This window comes from Dendropsophus ebraccatus, chromosome 4 (genome assembly GCF_027789765.1).
Source record: "Dendropsophus ebraccatus isolate aDenEbr1 chromosome 4, aDenEbr1.pat, whole genome shotgun sequence".
Taxonomy (NCBI): domain Eukaryota; kingdom Metazoa; phylum Chordata; class Amphibia; order Anura; family Hylidae; genus Dendropsophus; species Dendropsophus ebraccatus.
In genome coordinates this window covers 66361827-66388226 of record NC_091457.1, presented here as the reverse complement: position 1 = coordinate 66388226, position 26400 = coordinate 66361827, and the positions used below count along the sequence as shown (strand labels likewise).

Below are 26400 nucleotides of genomic sequence, written 5' to 3'. Positions count from 1 at the left end.
CGAGCTTACAGCGGTAAGGGTAAGTCGCCTCCGTTCGGAGTCTCGGCTCACTCTACTCGGTCGGTTGGGGCTTCCTGGGCTATCCGGCACGGGGCTTCGGCCCTTCAGGTGTGTAAGGCCGCCACATGGAGGTCTCTGCATACCTTCTCGAGGTTTTACCGCGTGGACACCTTTGCATCGGCTGATGCGAGTTTGGGCCGCAAGGTCTTGCAGGCAGCGGTGGCTCCTTCTCCTTGAGTTCTTCTCTGCTCTTTCCCTCCCAAGAGACTGCTTTGGGACGTCCCATGGTGTCTGTGTCCCCCCAATAAGACGCCCGAGAAAGGAGGAGTTTTTACTCACCGTAAACTCTCTTTCTCGTAGTCTTCATTGGGGGACACAGCACCCACCCCTTGTTTGTCTGTGTTGTAGTTGCCGTTTGGCCTGTGTTTTCAGACCTTGAGTGTGGACTGTGTTTTTTCTTTTTTCTTTCGGCTCCTCCTACTGCTTTTCACTACTGGATTAGCTCAGTGCCAGTGGGCGGGTATAGCCTGCTGGGAGGGGCCGACTTGCTTTATTTTTTTCTTAGTGTCAGCCTCCTAGTGACAGCAGCCTATACCCATGGTGTCTGTGTCCCCCAATGAAGACTACGAGAAAGAGAGTTTACGGTGAGTAAAAACTCCTCCTTTTATATGTTATTACTTATGAAAAGTTATACAATTTTCTAATGTACATTAATTATGGGAAATTCTCATATACTGCTATTTCCCTTAATTTAGTGTATCAGGAAGTGTTAGAATTATCTCTGAAGCAGTGACGTCACGACGAATGGTGTAATTCCTATGGAGTGTCCAGCAGGAGGCGCTCTATATATAGAAGTCAATGAGTACCATTGAGTTCTATATATAGTGCACCCCTGCTGGACACTCCATAGGAATTACAATGGATGTGTGTATGTGATGTAATGTACTGTACTTTGCGATTGAATACATTTATGGAATACTTTGGGGAGCAAGTGTCCTTGAGTGTCCCTAAAGTATCCCATAAATGTATTCAATAAATACATTTGCAGTCACCGAGCAGGGAGGGAGAGAAGTGCCATACTACTCCCCCATTATCTGCAGATATTGGGGGAGTAGTACTTTGTATATGTGCCCAGCACCGAGCAGGGAGGGAGGGGGGAGGTAGATGGCACTTCTCTCCCTCCCTGCTCGGTGCCCTGCAAATGTATTTATTGAATACATTTATGGGATACTTTGGGGAGCAAGGACACTTGCTCCCCAAAGTATTCCATAAATGTATTCAATCGCAAAGTACTGTACATAACATTACATTACATACACAGATCCATTGTAATTCCTATGGAGTGTCCAGCAGGGGCGCACTATATATAGAAGTCAATGGTACTCATTGACTTCAATATATAGTGCGCCCCCTGCTGGACACTCCATAGGAATTACACCATTCGTCGTGACGTCACTGGATCTGAGAGAATTCTAACACTTCCTGATACACTAAATTAGGGGAAATAGCAGTATATGAGCATTTCCCATAATTTAATGTACATTAGAAAATTGTATAACTTTCCATAAGTAATAACATATAAAAAATAAATTTTGTCCGGACTTCTCCTTTAAGCATCTCCAGCCAGCTAATGCTTTGTCTTTTGTGTGTTAAGTAAACTTTACTGATCTGAGTTTATGGCCTCTTTCTAGATCAGGCATAATTTATCAGAAGTTCTTCTTGCTACAATGAACATACTATACACCAAATACAAGCGACTGAAGAGCAGTGGGCCCTCTTCTCTTGGAAGGCCACAGCGAGTGGTAGAGGATAAAGACTCGGTGAGCAGTGGCGTTTTTTTGTTTTTTTAAATAGTTATAGCTTCCCTTGTTACTAATTGTTTTTTTTTTTTCTTGTACAGGTGTTACGCAGTCAAGCCAGAGCTCTTATCACCTTTGCTGGAATGATCCCATTCAGAATGTCTGGAGACACAAATGCACGACTTGTACAGATGGAAGTCTTAATGAACTGATTCAGATACTTGCTTAAAATCCTACCAGCACTATCCCCAATGTTATATTATTCCAAATACAACATTTCTTTTGTTTTCAGGATCCTGTTTGATACGATTTAAAAAGAGCCAAGTGGTTGTTTTTTTTTCCATAAAATTACAATATTTTATTGTTTAAAAAAATCAGTCAACTTTTTTTCTTTGTAACGCAAAGTTAAAAGACAGAGTGGCTGATATTTTTGGTGTGTTAAAGACTAACTGGGTATCTAACAAAACAAAAACGCTATTGTAACCTTAGTCAGATGGTTAAAGGGGTTAATAGTGTTATAGAGACAGCACTTCAAAGAAAGAAAGAAAATTGTTTCTTTATTCACATCCTACTACACATATTAGTCTGTCTCTAGAGATGACTGAACCGGGTACGAGTCCATCTGAATCCGAATGTTCGGCATTTGATTAGAGGGGGCTGCTAAACTTGGATAAAGCTCTAAGGTTGTCTGGAAAATGACTATATCCATGTTTTCTACATATCCTTAGGGCTTTATCCAACTTCAGCAGCCACCGCTAATCAAATGCCGAACGTTCGGGTTCAGATGGACTCGAGCATGCTCGAGGTTCGCTCATCTCTAGCTGTCTCTATGACACTTTATTGGATTCCATGTGCAACCAGATGACAAAATAGGACAGTGACAAAGAAAATCTTAAAGGAGAAGTCACAAAATTGAAAAAGGGCAGACAGGCAGGGGGTGTGGAAAGTAAATTATTTTTACCTATACTTGTGCCATTAAGGGATCCCATTAACAGCCGCCAGTGTCATGCAGCTCTTCTAGCTGCAACATTTCGCGGACATTGCCCCAGTCACTGACTGGCTGAGCGGGCAATCGCTTAGCCAGGCTGTGATTTTGCAGCTGTAAGAGCCGGGTACATGACGTAACTGGATTCCGGCCGAAGATGACAGCCGGTGGCCATCAGCAGGACCCAAAATGGGTGCAATGGAGACACAAGGACGGGTAAATATAGCTTATTTTTTTTGCACTCCCCCTGTCTGCCTGTTTTGAATTTCGTGGGACTTTAACCTTTAGGCTGATAGGTCTGATTGTGGCCTATTTACCACATCTAGCACTGGGGTTAGCTTCTATTCACCTGCTTGTACTGTATATACAGTCTGACCTTGCTATAAATTAATTGATTTAGGCATTTCTTTACCCGCAAGGTCCACTCTTGGAGTCATTTGTATTGTTCAAAAATATCAAACATTAACCAGAAAAGAGTTCAGTTAGAATTCAGTCACTTTACATCTACTACTCTTATGAAGATGTGTATGTGTCTGCTTGGTAACAGATAATAACTAATCTTATATCGTCTGATGTTTGTCATATGGCCTCCCATCTGTTTCCTAGCCTTCACTAAACTACAACTTGTAAATAAGTAAGAAGTAGGGGAAAGAAGGCATGAGTGCGATATCAGACTAATCTAGGTTTTGTTTGTAGTGCCGTAATGCTTATGGTTTAGGAAAGCATTCAGCTAAAGAACAAAGGCCGGAGAATTTCCTGGCAATTTCTCAATTTCAATCTTTTGGGGATTTTTTGTCAGTTGTTTTACTGTTTAGCAAAGCTTCACTGGTTTCTTTTTGCAGTGCTCTCTCACTGTAAGTTGTTTAGGCAGATGCCGTACCGATACTAGAGACAGCACACTGGGTACTGTATCTAGTGAAGCTGTTTAGTAATAGGGCATCGGGAACAGCCTGCTTCTACTGCCTATACTCAGCTGTGTAGCTGAGGTAGCAGGGGATGACAGAGCACACTATCTTAAGTAGCTTTAACCAGTGCTGTACCACATGCTTTTTGTCTCTAGCATTAGGAACTGTTTCTGGTTAAGAGGTGCATGATGAACCCAATTTTTGATGTCATGTGAGGCAAAGTTGGTATGATACCAGAACTTCCTGGTTTTCGATATCGTGTTTTAAGCCCCACAATAGTGTGTCTTGGGTATCAAAACATATCCGAGCACCCCCTGTGACCCCAATTTATCCCCGTTGGTAATGATAAAACATCTAAGATCAGTCTACTTTTGGTCATTTAACTGTGTTGATGCTGCAATCAAAAGCTATTGCCGTTGCAACGGTTTGATTAGCGCCCCTACAATACAGTCAGTGGTGTCAATGCTTTTCAATGGGTAGCAAAACTTGCACTAAGCTTCTGCTAGTGAGTGGTCCATTGCTAAACAACAGTGGCTGGGCTCATGGTTAGATGCTCAGTCTGTGGCAACATGATGTATATTTGCTATATAATGGGTAGAGATGAGTGAATTTACAGTAAAAACGAGGTGCTTTGTTATATCTAAAATCCGCTCATCAGCCTGCTGCCTTTTATCTCGCTTTTATCTCAGTGCTGGGAACAGCTGGATCCAGTCCTGGATCCAGCTTTTCCCAGCATCAGGGGAAGAGCGGAAGTCAGCAGGCTGATGAGTGGATTGCAGAGATAATAAGGCCCTTCGCTTCTTTATTATTGTAAATTCTCTCATCTCTAATAATGGGTTCTGCAATTTGGAATGTGAATTCCAGCTGAGAGATTCACTTTAAAAATAAGAGCACCTTGCACAGTGCCCCTTAAAATCTGCACTGGATGGAGAAAGAAAATGGGAATTGTTATAATAAACTAGGTTTATGTATGAAAGTCAAAAGTGGTGACATCTTAATTGGCAAAACCAGAGCAAGAGAGCCCAATGGTCCGTGGCGCTATGCTACTCATACACACTGCTTTATTTGCCTGTCATATGCAACGTTTCAGTCCCACAATAGGAACTTTTTTCAAGGAGCTTGAAGTCTGGCTACCTAGAAGGCTGTACACCCACCTGGACTACAGGCTTTACACAGCTTTTCAGCAAACACTATTTTGGCAGTAAATAATAAACAACCTTTACTCCCCTAACATGCTCTCCCGCTGAATGCTCTGCCAGCTACTTCTGAGACGGACTTGTCTCGGCAGTGACTGTGTTCAGCCAATCACTGATCAGGATATTGTCCTGCTTTAGTAAGTAATTGGCTGAGCAGGCTGGTATTGCCGAGGCGGGAGCAGTATGGGAAGTAGCGGCCAGGGGATGGATGGTAGGTGACAACACGCTCTGCATCCCCCAGTAATATATGAAAGAAAAAAAGATCAATGGCTTGAGTATCCCTAAATATAACATAATGACAAAAAAAGAAAGTATACCACCTGGTAAGGAGCATTATAGTTTTTGATGACAACTGTTCGCTTAGTTGCATCATCTTATTGATATTGGAGCAATGAAAAATTTTTTATTACAGTGGAAATTCCATATGAGTATCAGGTACTTTTCTGTAGGTAGTTGACATGAGCAATACATGTTTGGTGAACAGTTTTTTATTCCTCATTGTAATGTATTATTGTGTTTTACTAAAGTCTTTGCCGAAGGTTATATTAGCTGACTGTTTCAGTCAGTTAATGTTCTTGTTTTATCTACCCTCGATCTCCGTAAACAATTCCAAACACATACATTTATGCAGGGTTTGGAGCTGCATAGAAGCATTCTTTGCCCAGCAAGCGTGATTTACAGACTTGACTGAAATGCCCTACTACTTGGTTTGTGATTAAGTACAAAGTGCACAGTACATTGTTTTCCTACGAAAAAAAAAACACTAGTCTATATTGTTTCCATTTTACCTTCAGTTATGAGATGGCAGATAATGATACTTTTTGGTTTACTAACTAGTTTTTCAAGCTAAATAAAATCATTGAGTGGTCCTCTACCAATATTTCTGTAAAGCCCAGCGATGAGTCCAGATTCGTCGCCAAAAGGGTTGCACAAAAAAGTCCAGGCATGTTGGGTCCAAATGCAAACATTTATTACTTCTGTGCATATAGAATAACACATTTTACGTAACCTAAATTTCGATAAAAATAAATCCTATCCTTTCATGTGTATATAGACCTTTTATAAATAGAGCTAGGTGTCTGCCTGGTAGCAGGCTGCAAACCATTATACCTATACCTGTTCACTTACATGTGGACTGTACACAGTTATGTATTACAGGGTCTGCTAAATCATTTTTCATCAAGATAAATTAGGAACAAATGGCAAATATTTGTATTTATTAAGGGCAGTTTATACCTATAGTGGAATAGCAGGTATTTTAGTGAACTGTGGATGAGTGCTGTGCGGAGACATTGATTAATAATAATAATTGACTGCCTAAAAGCCCTATTTCACGGAACGATTATCGTTCATAGACTTGCTCCAACGACAGCTCGTTAACGAGCACTTAACGATTTTTTTAAGCGAACGATAACACATAATACATGTGGGAACGTGAACGATATCTGTAGTGTAATGATTTTTTTTGCGGTCGTTACATCGTTGCATGGTCGTTTGAAACGTGGGGAAATGTAGGTAGACATTTCAAGAACGACTGAAAGATTTTTTTATTCAACGAAAAGGTTAGCGAATTATTGTTGAAAGACCAACGATTTTTTTTCCACATGTTGAAAAAAAATAGTGAACGACTCAACAACGATTTTGCTGTTGTCGTTCGCTTGTTTACAGCTATTTCACAGAACGAATATCGTTAACGAGCGGTCATTTGAACGATTTTATGAACGATAATCGTTTGAAAAAGTTCCGTGGAATAGGGCCTTAACATAAGTGAAAAGGCTTGGAGTGTTCATCCTCCACCTTATACCTGGTGAACGTTACACTATATTACTTTGTGTTCCCAGCACAAGTAAAGTTAATTCAACCTGCCATAAATTAACTCTTCCCCTAAGGGCAGACATACGCTTTTTCCATTAACTTTTCAGGATACTGTTAAAGTCATTGTAGTGTAACTAATTTGCCTGTTGTCTCGATTGCTTTTGATAGAAATCTTTATCTGTTGGGCCAATTACACCTGCATGTGACCTAAGACTTTAATAATTTTAATGGGAGTTGTAATCTGATGCATTTGAAATTAAAGGTTTTTGACCCTTTTGAAGAAAGTCCCTTGGGAGATGTGCATTTCAAACTGAATACCGTAGGTACCTATAAGATCAGATATTGATATCCTGCTGTTGAGACCCACCATGATCAACTGTAATCTATAGGGAGCAGCAAGTTGTCCATTACCCTGCAGGGCATGTTCACACATACTGAATACACTGGATATTATGTTCCAGATTTAATGCTTTGTCAATAGTTTATTTATATTATTCTGCACAAAATAACTTCTACAATCAATACAGTTTAAGGCCCTATTACACTAAGCGATTATTGTCCTTTACGGCCAATAATTGTTTCGCGTAAGGGTCCATTTACACAAAGTTTATCTGCCAAAGATTTGAAGCCAAAGCCAGAAACAGACTATAAACAGATATCAGGTCATAAAGGAAAGCCTGAGATTTCTCCTCTTTTAAAATCCATTCCTGGCTTTGAATTTTTGGCAGATAATCTTTCTGTGTAAATGAACCCTAATAGAACACAATGATCAGCTGCCGTCGCTCCGTAATCTCCTATGCGCTGCCTGGACAGCGCTGCCTCCATTATGTCTCTAACTGTTTTCACCCCCACCTCCTCCACTACTCTTACTATTCCCACTTTCTCCATTTCTCCTAACTCATCATTTAGCCATAATGGGGCAAATTCCATTACTCCCTGATTGTTTAAGACTTTTTTTTACCCAGTCCCACGTTTTAACTAGGGTCTTCACCATTGCCAATTTGCTCCAGCTTTTCTTCCCCAAAACTCCTGTCTCCAGAATTTGAAAAATATCCCAAGATCCAGCACCAATACTGTTGCTCAGGTACACAAAAACCTATCCTGTTTCCACTTGGCCAACCAATATAATTGCGAAGCTAGATAGTACTTCTCCATGTCTGGAACCCCCAAACCCCCTCTTGTCATCGGGCTGCACAAGTTCTCCAGTTTTGTTCTCACTCTTTTCCGTCCCCATATTAATGCATTTAACATGACCCTTATTCTATTAAAGTATTTATTCTCCACCCATGTACAGTAGGTGTAGCACCAAATACGTACAGGAGCTTAGGTAACAAGACTGTCTTAATTAACACTATTTTGTCTGCTTTAGAAATCGTCAGTCTCCCCCATAATCTCACCTTTTTCTCCAATATATCAATGGTGACCCCTATATTTTTTTCATTAAACTGGTCCAGTTCTCTCGATACCTGTATTCCCAAGTATCTAAAACTTGCACCCTCTTCTACATTAGATAAGGCCGGAAAAGACACCTCCTGTTTATTACTCAAAGACATTAGAATAGACCTGGACCAGTTTATTGATAGTCCTGAGAATTTCCAAATTTCCTCCACTAATTCTATAATTCTAGGGACCGCCACCAAAGGGTTTTTTAAAAAAACAACAAATCATCTGCATACAGGGATATCCTGTCCCCTCCACCCCTCGCCCCGAACCCTTCTATCTGATGATCCGACCTGACCATAATTGCGAGTGGCTCTACTCCAAGGGCGAAAAGTAGAGGGGAGAGAGGACATCACTGCCTGGTTCCCCTACTGAGCCTAAACATATCCGAATGGATCTCCCCAGTCATTACCGTTGCTTTCGGGTTTTTATACAACACCTGCACCATCCCTATAAATTTCTCTCCGACTCCAAAACATCTTAGCACTTCCCACAGGTACTCCCACTCCATCCTGTCGAATGCCTTAGTTGCATCAAGAGACAGGATGGAGTGGGGGCCCTCACTCCCTGCCATTTGCATGTTTACAAAGAGACGTCAGATGTTGTGCTTCGCCATTCGCCCAGGAATGAACCCGCATTGATCTTCATGAATTATGCTACCTATAACTTTCCCTAATCTCAGTGCCAACACCTTTGAAAAAAGTTTTGCATCACTGTTTAACAGCGAAATTGGCCTATATGATTCAACTTCTAAATGGTCTTTTCCTGGTTTAGGAAGCAAAATTATAGAGGCCTCCTCCATAGATGGTGGTAACACCTTCTCTTCCACCGTCTCTACTAATATCTTATGCAGGCAGGGTAACAAGAGTTCCTTATGCACCCTGTATAACTCATAAGGCAGCCCATCTCTACCCGGTGCAGAGTCGCCCGCTATGGAAGCCAAAGCGGCCTTCAGCTCATCCAGGGAAAGAGGGGCGTCTAATACATCTTTCTGCTCAGTGTTGATCTTAGGAAAATCTATTCCTCTCAGGAAGTCTACCAATTTTTGTCTGTTGTAGCTGCTTTCCGTTGTATAAAGTTTTTCATAATATTTTTTAAATTCCCCATTCACCTCCACGGGATCATTAATAATCCTCCCTGATTCAGTTCTTATTACTTCTATGTTTTTCTTATCCTTCTGATTACTGACCAGCGCCATTAGTCCTTTATTTGGTTTCCCTGACCCCAGAAGGTATCTAGACCTCATGAACTCCGCCTTATTTTTAGCCTTATCTCCCAGATACTTTTCTAACTCTCCTTCCCTTTCCCTAAGCATATTCTCCAACTGAAGTGATGGTGCAATTTTAATTTATTCTTCTACTTTTTTAATTTTGCCCACTAATTCCCTTTCCTTTTTCCCTAAATTTCTTTTTTAACGTGCAAATAACCCCATAATACTTCCCTCTCATTATAGCTTTGTGTCCCATACTACCCCCCCCTTAGCCGTATTATAATTTATATCCCATAATTCCCCAAATTCCCTTTCTAACTTTTTAGTATCCTCTATTATATGTAACCAATGTGGATTAATCCTTATATTACGTGACAATTTTACTATACTATTCTGTAACTCTACTACTAGCGGTGCATGATCCGAGATACATCTGTGCAAGTATTCTATCTTCCTAACTTTCTGTGCCATAGTATCATTAACCAATCCCATATCTATTCTGGACATAGTCCGTGCAGTTTTATTCCAACAAGAAAAAGTGCTTAGTTCTGGGTTTCTTTCTCTCCATAAGTCCCTTAACCCTAACTCTTTCAAGATGCAACCCAAAGGAGAGTTCCAAATGTCTCCCCTGAGACCAGCTAACCGTAACCTGTCTTTCTGTTCATCCATTACTATGTTCAGGTCCCCTACTACTAAGATGGGGCAGGGATCTTTATTCTTACTATAATCAAATAACTCTTCCAATACCTTGGGTTTAAATGGGGGAGGAATGTAAACAAAAGCTAAAATACAGATCATTTTCTACCTTGCAATGTAAGAATACAAATCTTCCTTCCAAATCATTCTTGCAATCAAATAATTTCCATTTTATACTTTTATGCACTAAAACAGACACCCCTCTTGCGTAGTTAAAAAAAACGAATGATATTGGTTAGACCACCAGTTTTTACTAAGGACACTCATTGACTCTTTTACTAAATGGGTTTCAAGCAAACCTACAATACAGGGGAGAAAATTTTTTAGGACATTCATCACTGATAATCTTTTAAGTCTTATCAGAAAACCCCCTAATATTCCATACTAAAATTTTAACCATCTATTTGGGAGGAAGAGAAAGGAGAAGAAGGAAAAAAAAAAAAAAGGAAAACCCTGGCAGGCCGGGTAATGCCGACCCAAAACCCCACAGCAATAAAATGCACTATAAACACCGATTTTCCGTGTTTGTGTTAATCCAGGTATTTCTGCCAATGTCCACTACGCATTAATCTCAACCAATTTGTATTTTCATTCACACTTAGTGGAGCAGGGAAAACACAGTTCAGTTTTTTTTTTCCCCCCCCTGGCCCCTGGGAAAGACACTTAAATAGAATGTTAAAGAGTTAGTGCAAACAGCTATGAATGTGTTAGTCCAACCGCAAAAGTTCCTGTGGAGTTCTATCAAAGGTTAGTAAGACACAGTTCTCACTTTCACTCACAGTTAGTAACTTCAGGATGCACGATATCAGTAAACAGTTCAGTTCTTTTTGGGTTTTTTTTCCCCTTAGCACCTGGGAAAGACACTTAAGTAGAATGTTAAAGAGTTCATTTTCCCAGGCACAAACAGCCATGCATGTATTAGTCCAACCGCAAAAGTTCCTGTGGAGGTCTATCAAAGGTTAGAAAGACACAGCTCTCACTTTCACTCATAGTTAGTAACTTTAGGATGCACAATATCAGTTTGGAGATTTTCCCCGGGTCATTAGGATTACCAGCCTAGATCAACACTGTCATAACGTGTTAATTCCTTTTTCCTGAGGGACTTGATATAAAGCTATCCCACGTAAAAATTGCCAGAATCCTCCAGCCACGTGTGCAGGAAAATAACGGAGAGAAAGAAGAGAGTCCCTTGTCCTGGGGAGTTATAAACCCTACACAGTCACATCGGCTACTCCTTTTATATTTAACAGCCAATAGATATGAACCAGATAGGACCGACTCTCTCCTGCTTCTCCCAGGTAAGCCCTTCTGCCCTCACCTCTGCATTACTCTCACTAATGCAGGCTAATAGGGCTCTCCTCAATCTGGGGGTTCCCCGGTACAAGCACCCAGCACCGCTCTCACCGGTCTGGGATTAGGCTCCAAGTCTCTGCCTTCCAATGGTGGCTCAGACCTTTATGCACCAGACCAAGCTTACCGGGGATCTGCAAAGTGAACCGCTCCTCATATAGCTCACCCACCGCTCCTGTTCCACTCCTTCCGGAGCGCTGCTGTCTCCGCGCTAATCGTCACATGGTGCGCTTCCATACGGCTACTGCAGAGGGTCACCAAGAGGATTACCAGTTCAGCGCCTAGCCACGCGCTCTGCGTAGATCCAGACCTCCGGACCACCGTCTGCTCACGCTCCCGGCACTCTCCTGCTCGTCTTGCCGCCTCGTCCAGCCAGCACCGAAAGCAGGTACCCGACCCAATATTTTCCTTTGTTCACCGGGGCCTCCTCCACTCATTCATTCCAGGGCTCTAAACTTCCTGCATCGCCCACAGCTGAACGGGTCTACGGACCATAGGTACGTCGGCACTCAGCGGAAAGGGCGTGCCTTAGCACCACCTCATGCTCCTCCTCAATCCAGCTGCCCGGACTGTCTACTACTTATTCACAAGATTTAAAGGGAATCTGTCAGCACCATTCCATGCAGGGAGATAAAACAAATTTGCAACATAATAAAATAACATTTTCCTTCCAAACTCAAGTGTCATAGGGCCACTGCTTAATTGCTTTCTTTTCCTTTTCACTACCATTGTTAAACTTGAACAAACCATAAAGACCTAGAAATTATATGAAGTAATTTGACACTTATGCTAAGTAGTATTTTCAGTGCTGTCCAAATTTACACATGTACCATCAGCATTTCTAGTCCTGAATACAGGGGAGATGAGCAGCTTTAGTTCTTCTAAAGGGGTGTTTCCATCTCAAAAACTATAGTTAGGGTGCCTTCACACACAATGGATCTGCAGCGGATTTCACACTGCGAATTTGCAGCAAAATCCGCTGTGGATCCAGTGCTAGTTCATCCCCATGAGAATACATACTCGCAGCAGGATTGACATCCCGCTGCAAGTATGTAAGTTACTCCTCGCTGGCCAGAGAATACATCACCTGCTCCCCGCTTCAGCTTGCTTCAGGGGCTTCCGGCGTCAGCTCGTCCCGCTCAACCAATCAGCTATAGCTATAGTATACATATTTTTATATATTATATACACTGGCCAGATCACTGTTTTAGAGCAGAGTGGTGGTCAGGATCACAGAAAATAAGCTGTTAACAATGAGCAGAAAACAGGCCTCAGGAGAAGGGGGCATGTTTGCTAAATGAAAATAATAGTAAGAGATTTTAACCCTTAGAGGACCTGGCCAATTTAAATTTTTGCGTTTTTCGTTTTTCCCCTCCTTGTGCTTAAAAGGCCATAGCACTTGCATTTCTTCACCTAGAAACCCACATGAGCCCTTATTTTTTGCTCCATTAATTGTACTTTACAATGACAGGCTGTATTTTTTCATAAAGTACACTGCAAAAGCAGGAAAAAAATGTGTGGTGAAATAAAAAAAAAAAAAGGTATTAGTCTTAACAGTAAGACTGTTTCTCCGATATCTTCATGACGGCACCACAGGAGTTAACTCGTTCCCTAGGGACAGGAAAAGCACAAACACAAGAGGTTAAAAGCCCCTCCCCTTCCCACAATCACCAGTGTATTATAACAACTTCTGGCACCACGTGAGTACTATATATATATATCTATACACAGTATAGGGTGGGGTGTTGGTGCCGTCGTGAAGATATTGGAGAAACAGTGTTACCGGTAAGACTAATACCTTTTTCTCTCCTCATCTTCACGACGGCACCACAGGAGAATGCCAACCATTTACCTTAGGGTGGGACCACGGCCTGAAGAACCTTCCTTCCAAAGGTGAGGTCTTCATTCCTCTGAAGCTGTAGCCTGTAGTGCTTCATGAAAGTGTGCGGAGAGGACCAAGTGGCTGCCCGACATATTTGGTCTATTGAAGCGGAGGCTCTTTCTGCCCAAGTGGTAGAGATAGCTCTAGTAGAATGGGCCTTAATCTGGAATGGTGAAGCCAGATATAGAAGACAGTATGATTGTTCGATTGCATTACGAATCCAACGCGCAAGGACGCTTTTGGATACCTTTTTCCCTTTATTTTTACCCTGGAACTGTATAAATAATGATTGGTCCTTCCTCCAGGGACTGCAAACCGTTATGTATTGAAGAACAGCTCTTCTTACATCCAATGTATGAAACTTCCACCTCGTTTTTCGGTGAGGAGCAGAATGATGGTAGAATTATCTCTTGCGATTCATGAAAGGAAGACACAACCTTAGGGAGGAAATTTGGGTCTGTTCTTAATACGATTCTATCATTCTGTAAGATAAAGTATGGTTCACGAATGGTGAGGGCCTGCAATTCCCCTACTCTCCGAGCAATGACTATGGCAACTAGAAATGCGGTTTTATATGATAGCAATCTTATGTCCGTTTCCTCTAAAGGTTCAAAGGGTGAACGGGTGAGACCCTCAAGCAGCACCGTAATAAGATCCAAAGGTGGATGTAGATTTTTTATAGAAGGTGACTGACGTTGGGCACTTCTCATGAATTTTTTGATCCATCTATGTTCTGCGATAGAACAGTCATAGATGGCTGAGAGGGCTGCCATCTGCACTTTTAAAGTGGCGGGTTTTAGTCCTTTCGTAAGACCTGCCTGAAGAAAATCCAGTATCTGAGCAATATTAGGTTCTGCTGGAAGGATTGGTTTTGTTGTGCACCAGGTTGAAAATATCTTCCAGACTTTCAGATAGATTTTATTTGTTACTGGTTTCCGACTTTTCTGTATGGTGGAAATCACTTCTTCAGATAACCCTCTACTTCTGAGCATGCACCCCTCAGGATCCATGCTGACAGCTTGAGAGTCCGTAGATCAGGATGGAAAAGAGGGCCCTGGAAAGGGAGATCCGGTTCCTCTGGAAGGAGGATTGTTGGTTCTGCTGCCAGGTTCTGTAGGAGGCCGAACCAAGATCTTCTCGGCCAGTAGGGGGCGATGAAGATCGTCAGACCTCCTTCCTTCTGAATTTTCTGAAGAGTTCTTGGTATTAGAGGAATTGGAGGAAAGGCGTATGCCAGACTGAAATTCCACTGCTGGGATAGGGCATCTATTCCCATCGCTCCGTCCCTGGGATTCAGGGAGAAGAAGTTCTGAGTCTTCTTGTTCTGGGCGTAGGCAAATAAATCCACCAGTGGATGTCCCCATCTGTTGGTTAACTGCTGGTAGATCCTGTTGTTGAGGCACCATTCTCCCGGGTGAATTACGTGTCTGCCTCAATAATCCGCACTTACATTCTCTGAACCTCTGAGATGTGTCGCACTGAGAGATAAGATGTTTTCCTCTGCCCAAGCAAAAATCTTTGCTGAGATGTTTTGGAGCGAGTTCTTTTTTGCACTGCCCTGATGTCGCAGATGGGCCACTGTTGTAATGTTGTCCGATAATATCTGGACGTGTGCATCTCTTAGAGTATCTTCTGCTCGTTTCAAAGACATCCAGACTGCCATCAGTTCTCTGTAATTGGATGATCTTGTCTTCATGCTCTGAGACCATAGTCCCTGTAGAAGGAGTCCTTCCACCTGGGCTCCCCATCCTGTCTTGCTTGCGTCCGTGGTCATTGTAATTCTGGGGGTCAGATTCCAATGAACACCCTTTGCAAGATTTTCCGGACACTGCCACCATCTGAGGGACTGTCGTACCTGTGGAGAGATAGATATTAGTTTGTCCAGACCTGTTTGTTGATGATTCCAAACAGAAAGAATTTGTCCCTGCAGCGTCCTGGAGTGGGCCTGGCTCCATGGAACGGCCGGAATACAAGCTGTTAAGGATCCCAGCAGAGACATAGCTTCTTGGATCTTGCAAGACCTCTTCCCCCTGAAGTTGTCTACTTTCTTTATTAATGATAACTTCGTGTCTAAGGGGAGAAAAGACATTTGCCTGGAGGAATCCAAAAGGATTCCCAGAAATACCTTCTGGGTACTTGGTAGAAGATCTGATTTCTCTTCGTTTATCAGCCATCCCAGGTTCCTTAGTAGATCTGCTGTTACTTCCAGATCTTGTAGTAGCCTTTGTGGAGAATCTGCAATTAAGAGAAGATCATCCAGATAACATACAATGCTTACCCCTCTCAAGTGTAAATAGGAGGCCACTTCTCCCATTACACTCGTAAATATTCTGGGAGCTGAAGATATGCCGAATGGGAGAGCTTTAAATTCGAAGTGCTGAACTTTACCCTCCATCCGTAGTGCGAATCTTAGATATTGTTGCGACGTTGAATGGATAGGGATGTGGTAATACGCATCCGTCAGATCTATTGATGCCATCACCGCGTCTTTTGGTATAAGAGGAGTAGTGGATCTTATCGATTCCATCTTGAACCTTTTGTATTTTACTACTTTGTTCAAGGGTTTTAGATTTATAATAAGTCTGTATGACCCGCTTGGTTTCCTCACCAAGAACAGGTTGTCCCTTCCCTAGTTCCGTCACTGGGACAGGTGACACGACTTCTGACAGTATGAGTTTCTTTACACTGTTGACTAGCTCTTTTTGTAGAATTGGGAAAGATTGGGGGGAGATTAGGAATCTTTTGGGAGGAGACTGAGTGAACTCTATGTTTTAACCTTGTTAAATTATATCTAGAATCCAAGAGTTCTGTGTTATTTGATTCCAAGCTTCCCCATGCCTGGACAGTCTCCCCCCTACCGGGGTCTGGTCATTGTTTTTCTTGGGAGCCTTTGGGAGAGTAAAAAATATTCTTGTTTTTACCTCCCTTCTTGTAGCTCCAGTATGAGTTTCTTTACACTGTTGAGTAGCTCTTTTTGTAGAATTGGGGAAGATTGGCGGGAGATTAGGAATCTTTTGGGAGGAGACTGATTGAACTCTATGTTGTAACCTTGTTGAATTATATCTAGAATCCAAGAGTTCTGTGTTATTTGATTCCAAGCTTCCCCATGCCTGGACAGTCTCCCCCCTACCGGGGTCTGGTCATTGTTTTTCTTGGGAGCCTTTGAGAGAGTAAAAAATATTCTTGCTTTTACCTCCCTTCTTGTAGCTCCAGCGACCTCCAGACTTCCCTTTGCCTCTGGTCTGTTCCTGGTACCTAGGTCTTTTATATGGCTCGGTCTTCCTTGGTGTTTTACCCTCTGGAAGGGCCTTCTTCTTATCCGAAGATTTTTTGCAGATCTTATCTAAGCCTGTACCAAAGACAAAATTCCCCTCAAAGGGTATACCACATAATTTTGATTTTGAAATGTTATCTCCAGACCAATCTTTTAACCATAGAGCCCGTCGGGCTGCTGTAGTAAGAGCTCCATCTCTGGCCGCTGCTCTAATTGACTCAGCCGAAGAGTCTGCCAGGAAAGCTGCAGCATCTTTAAGTAACGCTATGGGTTCAGAAATATCCTCATCCGAGGATTTTTCCTTCAGACTATTTTCCAGTTGTTTCAGCCAAATATGCATGGCCCTTGCTACATTAGTTGCAGCGATGTTATTATTAATGGAAAAGGAGCTAGTGTCCCACAACTTTTTAAATAAACTCTCCACTTTACGATCCATGGGATCTTTTAATTGAGAGGAGTCTTCAAAGGAAAGAACCATTTTCTTGGAGACTTTAGCTAGCTGAGCGTCTATTTTAGGTGACTCATCCCATTTACAAATATCCTCCTCATTGAAGGGCAACCTCTTACTAATCTCTCCCGAGATAATGAACCTTCTTTCGGGTTCCTTTCATTCATCCAGCACCAAACTCTGAAGTGCTTCATGAATGGGGAAGACAGTTTTCTCTTTAGATTTGAGACTGGCAAAAAGTCTATCCTTAGGGGCTATGTCCTCCTGGACTTCCTCCATACCCAGGGCCTGTCTTACAGCTTCAACAAAGGGTATCGTACGTTCAGAGGGGAATAGAAATCTCTTAACCCGCTCTACAGTCTCAACTTCCTCGTCACAGATGATCATTGAATCTGATACATGACCTGACTCACAATCAGATTCTGGAGATGCTGATCTACGTCTTTTAGATCTAACCGATTCCCCTGATACGCTGGCTGGGGAGGGGTCAGGAGGAGCTATATTGAGAGGAGTAGGAGTAGAAGCCACCAGCGGAGGAACCGTAGGGACCACCTGGGGAACAGATGCTGGAGCTGCTACAGATTTAGAGGCCTTAATTTCATCTTTCATCATTTGTCTGATTTCGGCCAGAAAGGAAGCTCTATCCTCCTTTATGAGATCCCCAATACAAGAGGAGCAGATATTTTTCTTATATGAAGAAGATAGGTGACTATTACACGTCCCACACTTCCTTGGAGGAGGAGCCTTTGCTTTCTCCTTTTGAGCAGAATCCTTGTCCTTATCCTTATCCTAAAAGGCATAAGGGAGATAGGATCAAAAGGATACACTCAGTGCTCAGGGTAGGGAGAAGTGAATAGTTGAGAACCAGATCCCCCATAAGAGTAGTCATGTCAGCAGAAATAAGTACTCACTGCGTGGGATGCATGGGGAGTCTTATCAGTCGCGGCAGCCACTGTCGTAGAAGAAGAGGAATCCATCCTGCCCAATTCAGACCTCATCAGACAGACGACCCGCTCTTCTTATAAGAATCCCAGCATTTTCAATTTTGCGCCCGGAAGTCTTACTTCCGGCGTGTCAAGAAGTAGTAAAATCCACGGCACTCAATATTATGCAGAAGTGATAGACAAATAATGTATACTCCGACCAATATAAAATACTATGCAGTAGAGACCATAAATATAAAGCAAGCTTTCGGCCCTTCCCGGACCTTCCTCAGGCTAATGGATCTCACAGTAGTCAGTACGTCTGGAGTCTGGTGGAGTCCGGCGTGTGACGTCAGTACGTCGCCACGTAGCGTGAGGACGTCACCGTGACCCCCGCCGCCTCACTTCCGGTGAACGCCGCGTGACCGGAAGAAGGTCAGACACCAATGCACCACACCGGAAGTAGGCCGCACCGATAGTCGGAGCATCCGCGGCCTCTCTTACCTGGTGGCGGGTGACTTGGTCCGCGTGCGTCCGGGGAGCCAACCGGATCAGGATTAGGACCCCGCGCAGACCGATCACACCGGGATGGAACGGACCGGACCATCCCGAACCCCCGGATCTCCTGATCCATAGCCGCTCCCAGGGAGGAAGGGGGACGAACCCCGATCGACCGGGCTAGGGGGGTAAGCTTGATTCTTTTCTTCGGGGATGTTCTCTCTTCACGATGGATCCCCACCTCTCGTGCCTTCCCAAAGGGACAGGAAAAGCACTGGTGTTTGTGGGAAGGGGAGGGGCTTTTAACCTCTCGTGTTTGTGCTTTTCCTGTCCCTAGGGAACGAGTTAACTCCTGTGGTGCAGTCTTGAAGATGAGGAGAGAAACATTTGTTTTACTTGGAGGTTTTTTTTTTTTATGCTGTTTATTTTATTTCATGGCTTGTAAAAAATTGAAACCATTGTTAACAAATATATGCTCCTTAAAATCGCTCTATTCCCATGTTTATAGCGCTTTTATCCTTTGGTCTATGGGGCTGTGTGCGGTGTCATTTTTTGCGCCATGATGTGTTCTTTATATCGGTACCTTGATTGCGCATATGTGACTTTTTGATAGCTTTTTATTACAATTTTTCTGGATTTGATGGGACCAAAAATGCGCAATTTTGCACTTTGGGATTTTTTTTCGCTTACGCCGTTTACCGTGCGAGATCAGCAATGTGATAAATTAATATTTTGGGCGTACGTGGCGATACTTAACATTTATTTATTTTTATTTATAACATTTTATTTATAAGGGGGGGTGGTTCAAACTTTTATTAGGGGAGGGGGCTTTTTATTAATAAAAACCCTTTTTTTTACTTTTTACACTTATACTAAAAGCCCCCCTTGGGGTCTTCTAGTATAAGTAAACTGATCTCTCATTGAGATCTATGCAGTATAGTTATACTGCATAGACCAATAAGATCAGCACTCAAATGCTTTCGGCGCAGACCCCAGCCGGGTAAGGACACGGGGATCACCCCTCCGCGATCGCGTCGCTGGGGGGCGATCCCCCCACTTGACACCAGGGATGAGGCTGCATATAGTAATCAGATGCAGCTGTCAACTTTGACAGCTGCATCTGATTACTTAATTAGCGGGCACGGTGGTCGGACCATGCCCGCTAATAGCTGCGGTCCCGGGCTACAAGCGTCACCTGGAACGCGGCAGGTTCAGAGTGGGGCCAACACTGTGAACACCCCTAGGAAGCCCAGGATGTACCTGTTCGCTCAGGGTGGTCTAGGGGTTAATAGGTTTTATTAAGCAAATAGAAATCTTTCTGTACTCAAAAAGCTGTTTTGCAGCCTTTCCCACTTCTTAGGGCCCTTTTACACGGAAAGATTATCTGACAGATTATCTGCCAAAGATTTGAAGCCAAAACTAGGAATGGATTTGAAAAGAGGAGAAATCTCAGGTTTTCCTTTATTACCTGATCTCTGTTTATAGTCCATTCCTGGCTTTGGCTTCAAATCTTTGGCAGATAATCTGTCAGATAATCTTTCCGTGTAAAAGGGCCCTTATCTGCTCATTAGCAGGCAAAGCCGTCTACATCACAGAGGAGAAGAGTGAAGATGGGTTTTCTCAGTCCATTATAACCTATGGAGGGGGGAGGGGCCAAGGGGGATGAGTGAGCATGAAGAGGAGAGAACCAGCCCTTCTGTTTGTAGACTGTTTTGTCGCATAAATCGCTGGATTGACAGGTCAGAAAGGTCAGCACTTATCTGGTAACGTGCTGAGATAAGATAGCCGGATAATATGCTCTACAGGGCTGCCTTTTCTCTCCTCCATGATCACTCACCTTCCTCTGCCCCTCCCACCTCCATAAACCATAATGGACACAGAAATCCTGCAAATTAGCTTTTTGAGTACAGAACAAAGCTCTTTTGCTTAATAAAACCTATTACAGAGTTTCTTAAAACCACATTTTTATTATTGATATTTATTGATTTCTTAAAAGTGACAAATTAAGTTAAGTTAAAATTTAAATGACAGTTACACTTTAAGGCCTGTGTGAACAGATTCCCTACTGCTGTGTAATAAGAGAGATTCTCCCCTATAAGAGTCCTTCATATGAAGCTATTATTTAATGTACCTGGTAATTGCAGAGCAAGATGAGGGACAAAATGACTCAGATAAGGAGACAGATAGCATTTCATTTAAATACCATAATAATATAGGAACCAAGACTGTCATTTTGCTCTTCTAATAATAGACAAGTGCTTTGGTTAATAGAGATGTCTATTGTGTTAGGATGAAAAAAAGCCATGGAATTGTACAGGATAAAATAGAATTGTATGTAATACTCTTTAGTACTTTTGGTGACCACCAAATGGGAGGTATCGGTCACAACCCATTCAGGTACCATCTCATCAACAGTTGGTCATCTACTTCTTAAACGGTATACTCATACAGGATTATGAATAAGAGGACTACTTTTTGCAAAAGGTAAGAGGATAATTTAGGAATTTTGTATAGTTTCTCACCAGACAGAGACTTTGACTTGTGGACATTTGAATGGTGATCTATAGATTAGGTGGCTGTAGTACAGTAATTCGCTGCAATGTATGGGTGTATCATAGGTCAAGCAAAAGTTTTTTTAAGAAATACTAATGGTGTAAACTGCAGCAGAAAGGACCATGTGTTAAAGTCATTGTTGTTTTTTTTATATGTGGTTTTTGGAATTTAAAAAGGAAAATACTAGACAAACCAGTTTTCATCAAGATCATAAGACTGATGACAGCTGTTTGGGGTACTTGCCCCTCTTCAGTGCAGAACAGAGTACTTGCCAGGGAGATGCCAATCAGGCAGGTTAGGAGAACCTGTTGTTCATTTAAGAGAGTTTTCTGTAAGGAGATTTAGTGTCCTATTACACAGACAGATTTATGACAGATTCTTGAAGCCAAAGCCAGGAATAGATTTGAAAAGAGGAGAACTCTCAATCTTTCCTTTAGAACCTGTTCTCTGTTTATAGTCTGTCCCTGGCTTTGGCTTCAATAATCTGACAGATAAATCTCTCTGTGTAATAGGGTCTAATCACTAAAAGCTCCTCCAAAATAAGGGCACCAAACATCTGCCATCTGGTAAATCGACCATTCTTACTACAGGGTTTTCTTGAATTGGAAAAGACAAAAACTAGCAATTTTGGGGGGTGTTTTATGATGTAGTTTCTGTGGATTTGTTCCCCATAGTAATGTGTTTAATACATGCCTTTTTGGTTGTTGTGTTTTTTTTCAGTAGCATTTTTTTAATTACAAGTAAAAAGTCCACAAAAAACACCCTGCAACATACATTTACACATGTTTGTATTAGGTCGGGAGAAAAGTGATAGCAGCCTTTACATTACTAACATACCCTAAGTGCTGATGTCATCTGCTTTGGTGTTGCTGATTACAGGGATTTGAGCAGGACAACTGGGTGCTTTAATCAATTTCAGCTAATAAAAGGGGTTGTCCAGCGTTTAGATGGTTTATTTAAATGCACTGAAATAAAATATCTGCCTAATCAAGTACCACTGCCTTTCTGCTGCTGGCTGATTACGGTTTACTGCTCTGGGATTGGCAAAGCAGGAAGTGCTTGCTTGACCAATCACTGGCTGCAGCAGAGAAGCAGTAAGTACTGCTTTTTCATTGTTTTGATCCCCAAGGTCTAAACTACTAAAGTGTTAATTATACAGCTGACAACTTCTAATCAGCAGAAATATTTTATTTTATTGTTGTAATGCTGGACCCATCCTTATTGTTTATTCATGTCAAGCAAGCGGGTCAGGCACAAGGTTACTTTTCAGCATAAAAGTCTACTGAGGAGGTGGACTGAATTATTAATTTATTAATAATAATATTTATTTTTGTACAGAGCCAACAGATTTCGCAGCGCTAATTTAAATATATAAATACAATAAAGGTTATATTTATATTAAGTTATACAATGAATAAATTAAAATAATATTAAAAGTACAGAATTAGAGACCTGCTCTCGAGAGCGTACAGACTAGGATGACTGAAGGGGACATGAGAGGCAACAAGGGCTTTATTTGTCGATGTTCCAGTAATTCTTTCACTAATAAAAGTGAAAAACCTGTACAATAAACAAAATGTTGTCCTTTCTATGGCAACTGCATTATTTGCAAACTAAGAGATATGGACTGAACCAAGGATAATGGAAGATGGTAGGTAGAGGTAAGCAAACAACAAAACTAGCCATCCTAGGTATGAAAGAATGCAGCAGAATGATGAGCTCCAGAAAGAAGAAATAGAGCCCCTATTACAGGGGGTGATAGAAAGAAGCTCGCTTGCTCCTCGTTCCCCGTTTGCTGCCGGCGATATTACACGCATCGTCAGCAAGCGGGTGAGTACAGTGGGGGCTATGGGGAGCTGCAGGGGGGGGGGGGGGTGATAGCGGCGGACTGCTGCCACCGCTCCAATTCCACAGGGCGACGGCAGCAGATAGCTGCTATATTAGTCATTTGTCTTTCAACATGTTGAAAGACAAACGACTGCAACGATCAGACGACATCGTTCATGTCTGCTGATTGTTGTCTTCTATTATACAAGACAATTAACGCAGTGAAATGCAGTGAACGATCAAACGACGAGCAAAAAATCGTTCATTTTGATCTTTCAACATGTTCTCAAATCATCGTTGATCGTTCGCAAAAAATTCGCAGATCGTTCAGTGTAAACAGTCTTTCAGCGATTTCACCTATGTGTGAGATAGGCTTAAACGATCGCAAAACGATCGCATAGCGAATTTTCCGTACGATGTATCATTCCGTCTAAACGCTGATTGCTATTAAAAAAACATTGTTCATTCAAAATTGTTAATCGTGCGATCGGGCGAATTATCGCTCCGTGTAAAAGTACCATTAGACAAGTCCTACAGTAGAAGCAAAGAGTTTGAAAGCTTACCCTACACCTACCCCTTCCCATGTGTGGTTTTTATCAGCTCTCTCATCTCAATGTGTTTCAGCTAAGTAATTTTTTTTGGCCTAAGGCTGTGACATTTGGAGACAAAGCATCTAATCGTCTCTTTTGCTGGTTAGTGATTTCCAGGTTTAGTTCCTACTGGTTCCCTGGAGTATAAAGCCCACATTCTCAATTTAATGGAATAAGTTCCCTGAAACACCAGCGTGGTGATGAAATGGCTGAAAGCAGAGATGAGACTGCAGCAGAAGGTGCCCCATCCAGCGGTCGATTCACTATCCGATCCCTGATTAGCAATGAGGAGAATACCAAATCTCAGTATGGACAGCAAGAATCAACGTACGATACCTTCAACCCCAACAATCTTACCCATTCCAATACCTTTTACATGCGGACATTTGGATACAATACTCTTGATGCCGTCCCAAGCTATGACCACTATGCTAATACTGAAGTGCCCGGGGAAGTGAAAAAAAACAGACCAACTTTAGAGGATCTTCACTCCATCCTAAAGGTGAGTTACAAGGTCAATGTCTGTAATATAATGTCACTCTAAATCTTAAGTACTCATCAAAACTGTACTGCTACTGGTTCCCACTGATTTCAAAGAGTACTGTTTCTTGGAATTCTTTATATAGACTGTATACATACCTATCTCTGCAATGTGATTGGTGCTGAGTGCACAAGGCCAGATTTTTATCCAGTGCTCAGCTGCAATCTGTGGGCATACTTGACAGTAAAATTTCATCCCCTCCAGCGCCATCACAGGGAAAATGAATCAATATACAGTGCCTGTTTAACAATGGGTTTTCTGTGTCATAGAGAACAGGTCCCCCACAGCAAGAGATGGCTTCTGTTGCTGCCCTTCACTCTGGCTGAAGAATTAAACCCCCTCCACCCCCCCACCCCCCGTTTAATTCCCAATATGGTATATAGAAATCTTTTTTTTTTTAAACTGGACAACCCCTTTAACCCCATTGTACAATGCCCAGTGAGTGCTCAAGCCCTTTTCTAATTGATAGGACTTGTATTTCTATCATTTTCATTGGTGAAACACAACTACTGTATTTTAAAATGTCATTTTTGTAAACCCTTGTGAAAAAAATAGATTAGTTATCATCAGAGTCAAACACTTCGAACAAGGTTTCAACTTCAAGCTTTGTTCACCCTGTGTCATAGACTCCATGTTCAGGCGGATTCCGACATCTGTCCAAAGGATGAACAGTTCCATAGAATGGAGTCTATGGCACCGGCAGAGATGCACGTGGCCAAGAGCTGTGGCGAGTGATGGAATCCACCAGAACTTCTCTGCACAGAGTCCTTAGTCTGAACTTACACTAAGGGTGCATTCAGACTATGATATCCGAGCGGTCAACCCCCCCATGGATTCCGCCACTTGCCCCCACGTGCTCCTGCTTGAATCTCCGTCGGCCCCATAGACTCGATTCTATGCTTAGGCGGATTCTGGATGAAAATTCTGCCGTGTGAACAACAGAACAGGAATCCCATTGAACACAATGGGACATTGCTCTATTCCTCTATTCCTATGTTGTGATGTTAGCTAGAAGACAATTGAAGTTTATGATCTGCGTTTGTTTTTTTGGTGTGTTGTTTTTCTCTCCTTTCTGGCATTTTTGAGGCTTTTTGGCAGTTTTTCCAAAACTCAGCATGCTAATGGGTGTGGTGTTTTTATGGCAAACTGTAGCGTTCTTTCTCCCATAGCCTTCAATGGGAATGTTCTGGTTATCTCAAAAATGCTATTGCTTTGTGTATGCCATTTTTTTCTGGTCTTTTTGTACCCTTTTGGTCTAGCAACTATGTCACATGAGGAAAAGGAAATTCAGCCATCTTGGTGCACACAAAAACGTCTAAACCCAAAAAAGGATTTTTCACACATGAGGTAAAAAACGCAAAATAAACCCACAAACACATTTTAAAAAACGCCATGCGAAGCATTGGCGTTTTTTCTGCCATTTTTTGAAGGTCAGAAAGTTGCCACAAAAAAAAAAACAAGTATAAGGGCACCATTAGAACCCCTGGGATGCTGATACAGCTTGGACACAGTTTCCCTGGAGACCTAGTGAGAAAGTAATTTGCCGGACCTAAACCTAGATGTGTATTTGCACCAACAGTTTCAGGTAGGATGGCTCACCACAGAAATATCTAATCTGTTGATAGCAGTTGTAGTGTCTATAGTGTTGTGTAAATTAATATTAGAGTTAGTTAAGGTGTGCACAGTGTTGTTACAGGTGACAGATTTTCCCAATAATTACTGTTAATGTGCAGTCTTTAATGTAAAGAATCTCTTGGTTGGATCTGTATTTTCTTTACTCTTCATGTGCACATTCACAGTAATAAAATGTGTTACTGTAACATAAATAATCCTTTCATACATCACACAGACATGTAAAGAGTTCAGATCGGTCAGGGTCTGAGGCAGTCAGGTGAGACATGTGGTAGCCCGGCTCACCGCTCCGTTCCATTGATTGCAGGGGATGGGTTGTATAGGCTTATAATAAAGCCCTACTCCTGCAATGAACCATATCAAGGGGCAGGCAAGATAGAATATTGCATAGCTGTGTTCTTCTCCTGGCTTTAACTAATGGCCACATGGGGTGTCAGCACTTACAACTTTTTAACTATAATGGGGAAGCTTTTCTAAGCTCTCTGAAACAGCTCTTTAAAGTTTTCTTTTCTATGTTAATGTTTTCAAATTGGCTATGGTGCAATGACTTATAGTTGTATTGCAGTTGATCATCTATCGTAGATCTGTTCTGTTCAATACACTGACCAGAATTTTATCAGAGAGTGTTTTGTGTTTTGAGAACATTTTAAGACCAGATACCAAGTATTTGTTTGTTTATTACTGTGGGCAATGTTTTCTGGAGTAAAAATAATACATCACTTATAGGTGTTCTTAACCTGTTAAAAGGCACCTTCAGATAGGACACCATATGTTCCTACTGGCATTTTCTCTTTAAAAGACTTTCTATTGTATTTTGCATTTCAATTCCTCACAAT

The 26400-nt window shown here is 42.0% G+C and overlaps 2 protein-coding genes across 5 annotated transcripts in view; both read left to right on the top strand.

The window, feature by feature from the left end:
- NUP93 (nucleoporin 93) overlaps positions 1–2466 on the top strand; it is a 32963-nt gene extending 30497 nt beyond the window's left edge. For all 4 annotated transcript variants that reach the window (XM_069965984.1, XM_069965985.1, XM_069965982.1 and 1 more), the window contains exons 21-22: positions 1692–1820; positions 1901–2466. In XM_069965984.1, the coding sequence (XP_069822085.1) occupies positions 1692–1820; positions 1901–2011 (240 nt within the window). In that variant the 3' untranslated portion in view covers positions 2012–2466. The remainder of the gene's footprint in view (positions 1–1691; positions 1821–1900) is intronic.
- A 21130-nt stretch (positions 2467–23596) lies between these two features.
- Positions 23597–26400, top strand: part of SLC12A3 (solute carrier family 12 member 3) — a 31838-nt gene continuing 29034 nt past the window's right edge. Inside the window, exon 1 of the mRNA XM_069968478.1 lies at positions 23597–23905. Within this exon, the coding sequence (XP_069824579.1) occupies positions 23597–23905 (309 nt within the window). The remainder of the gene's footprint in view (positions 23906–26400) is intronic.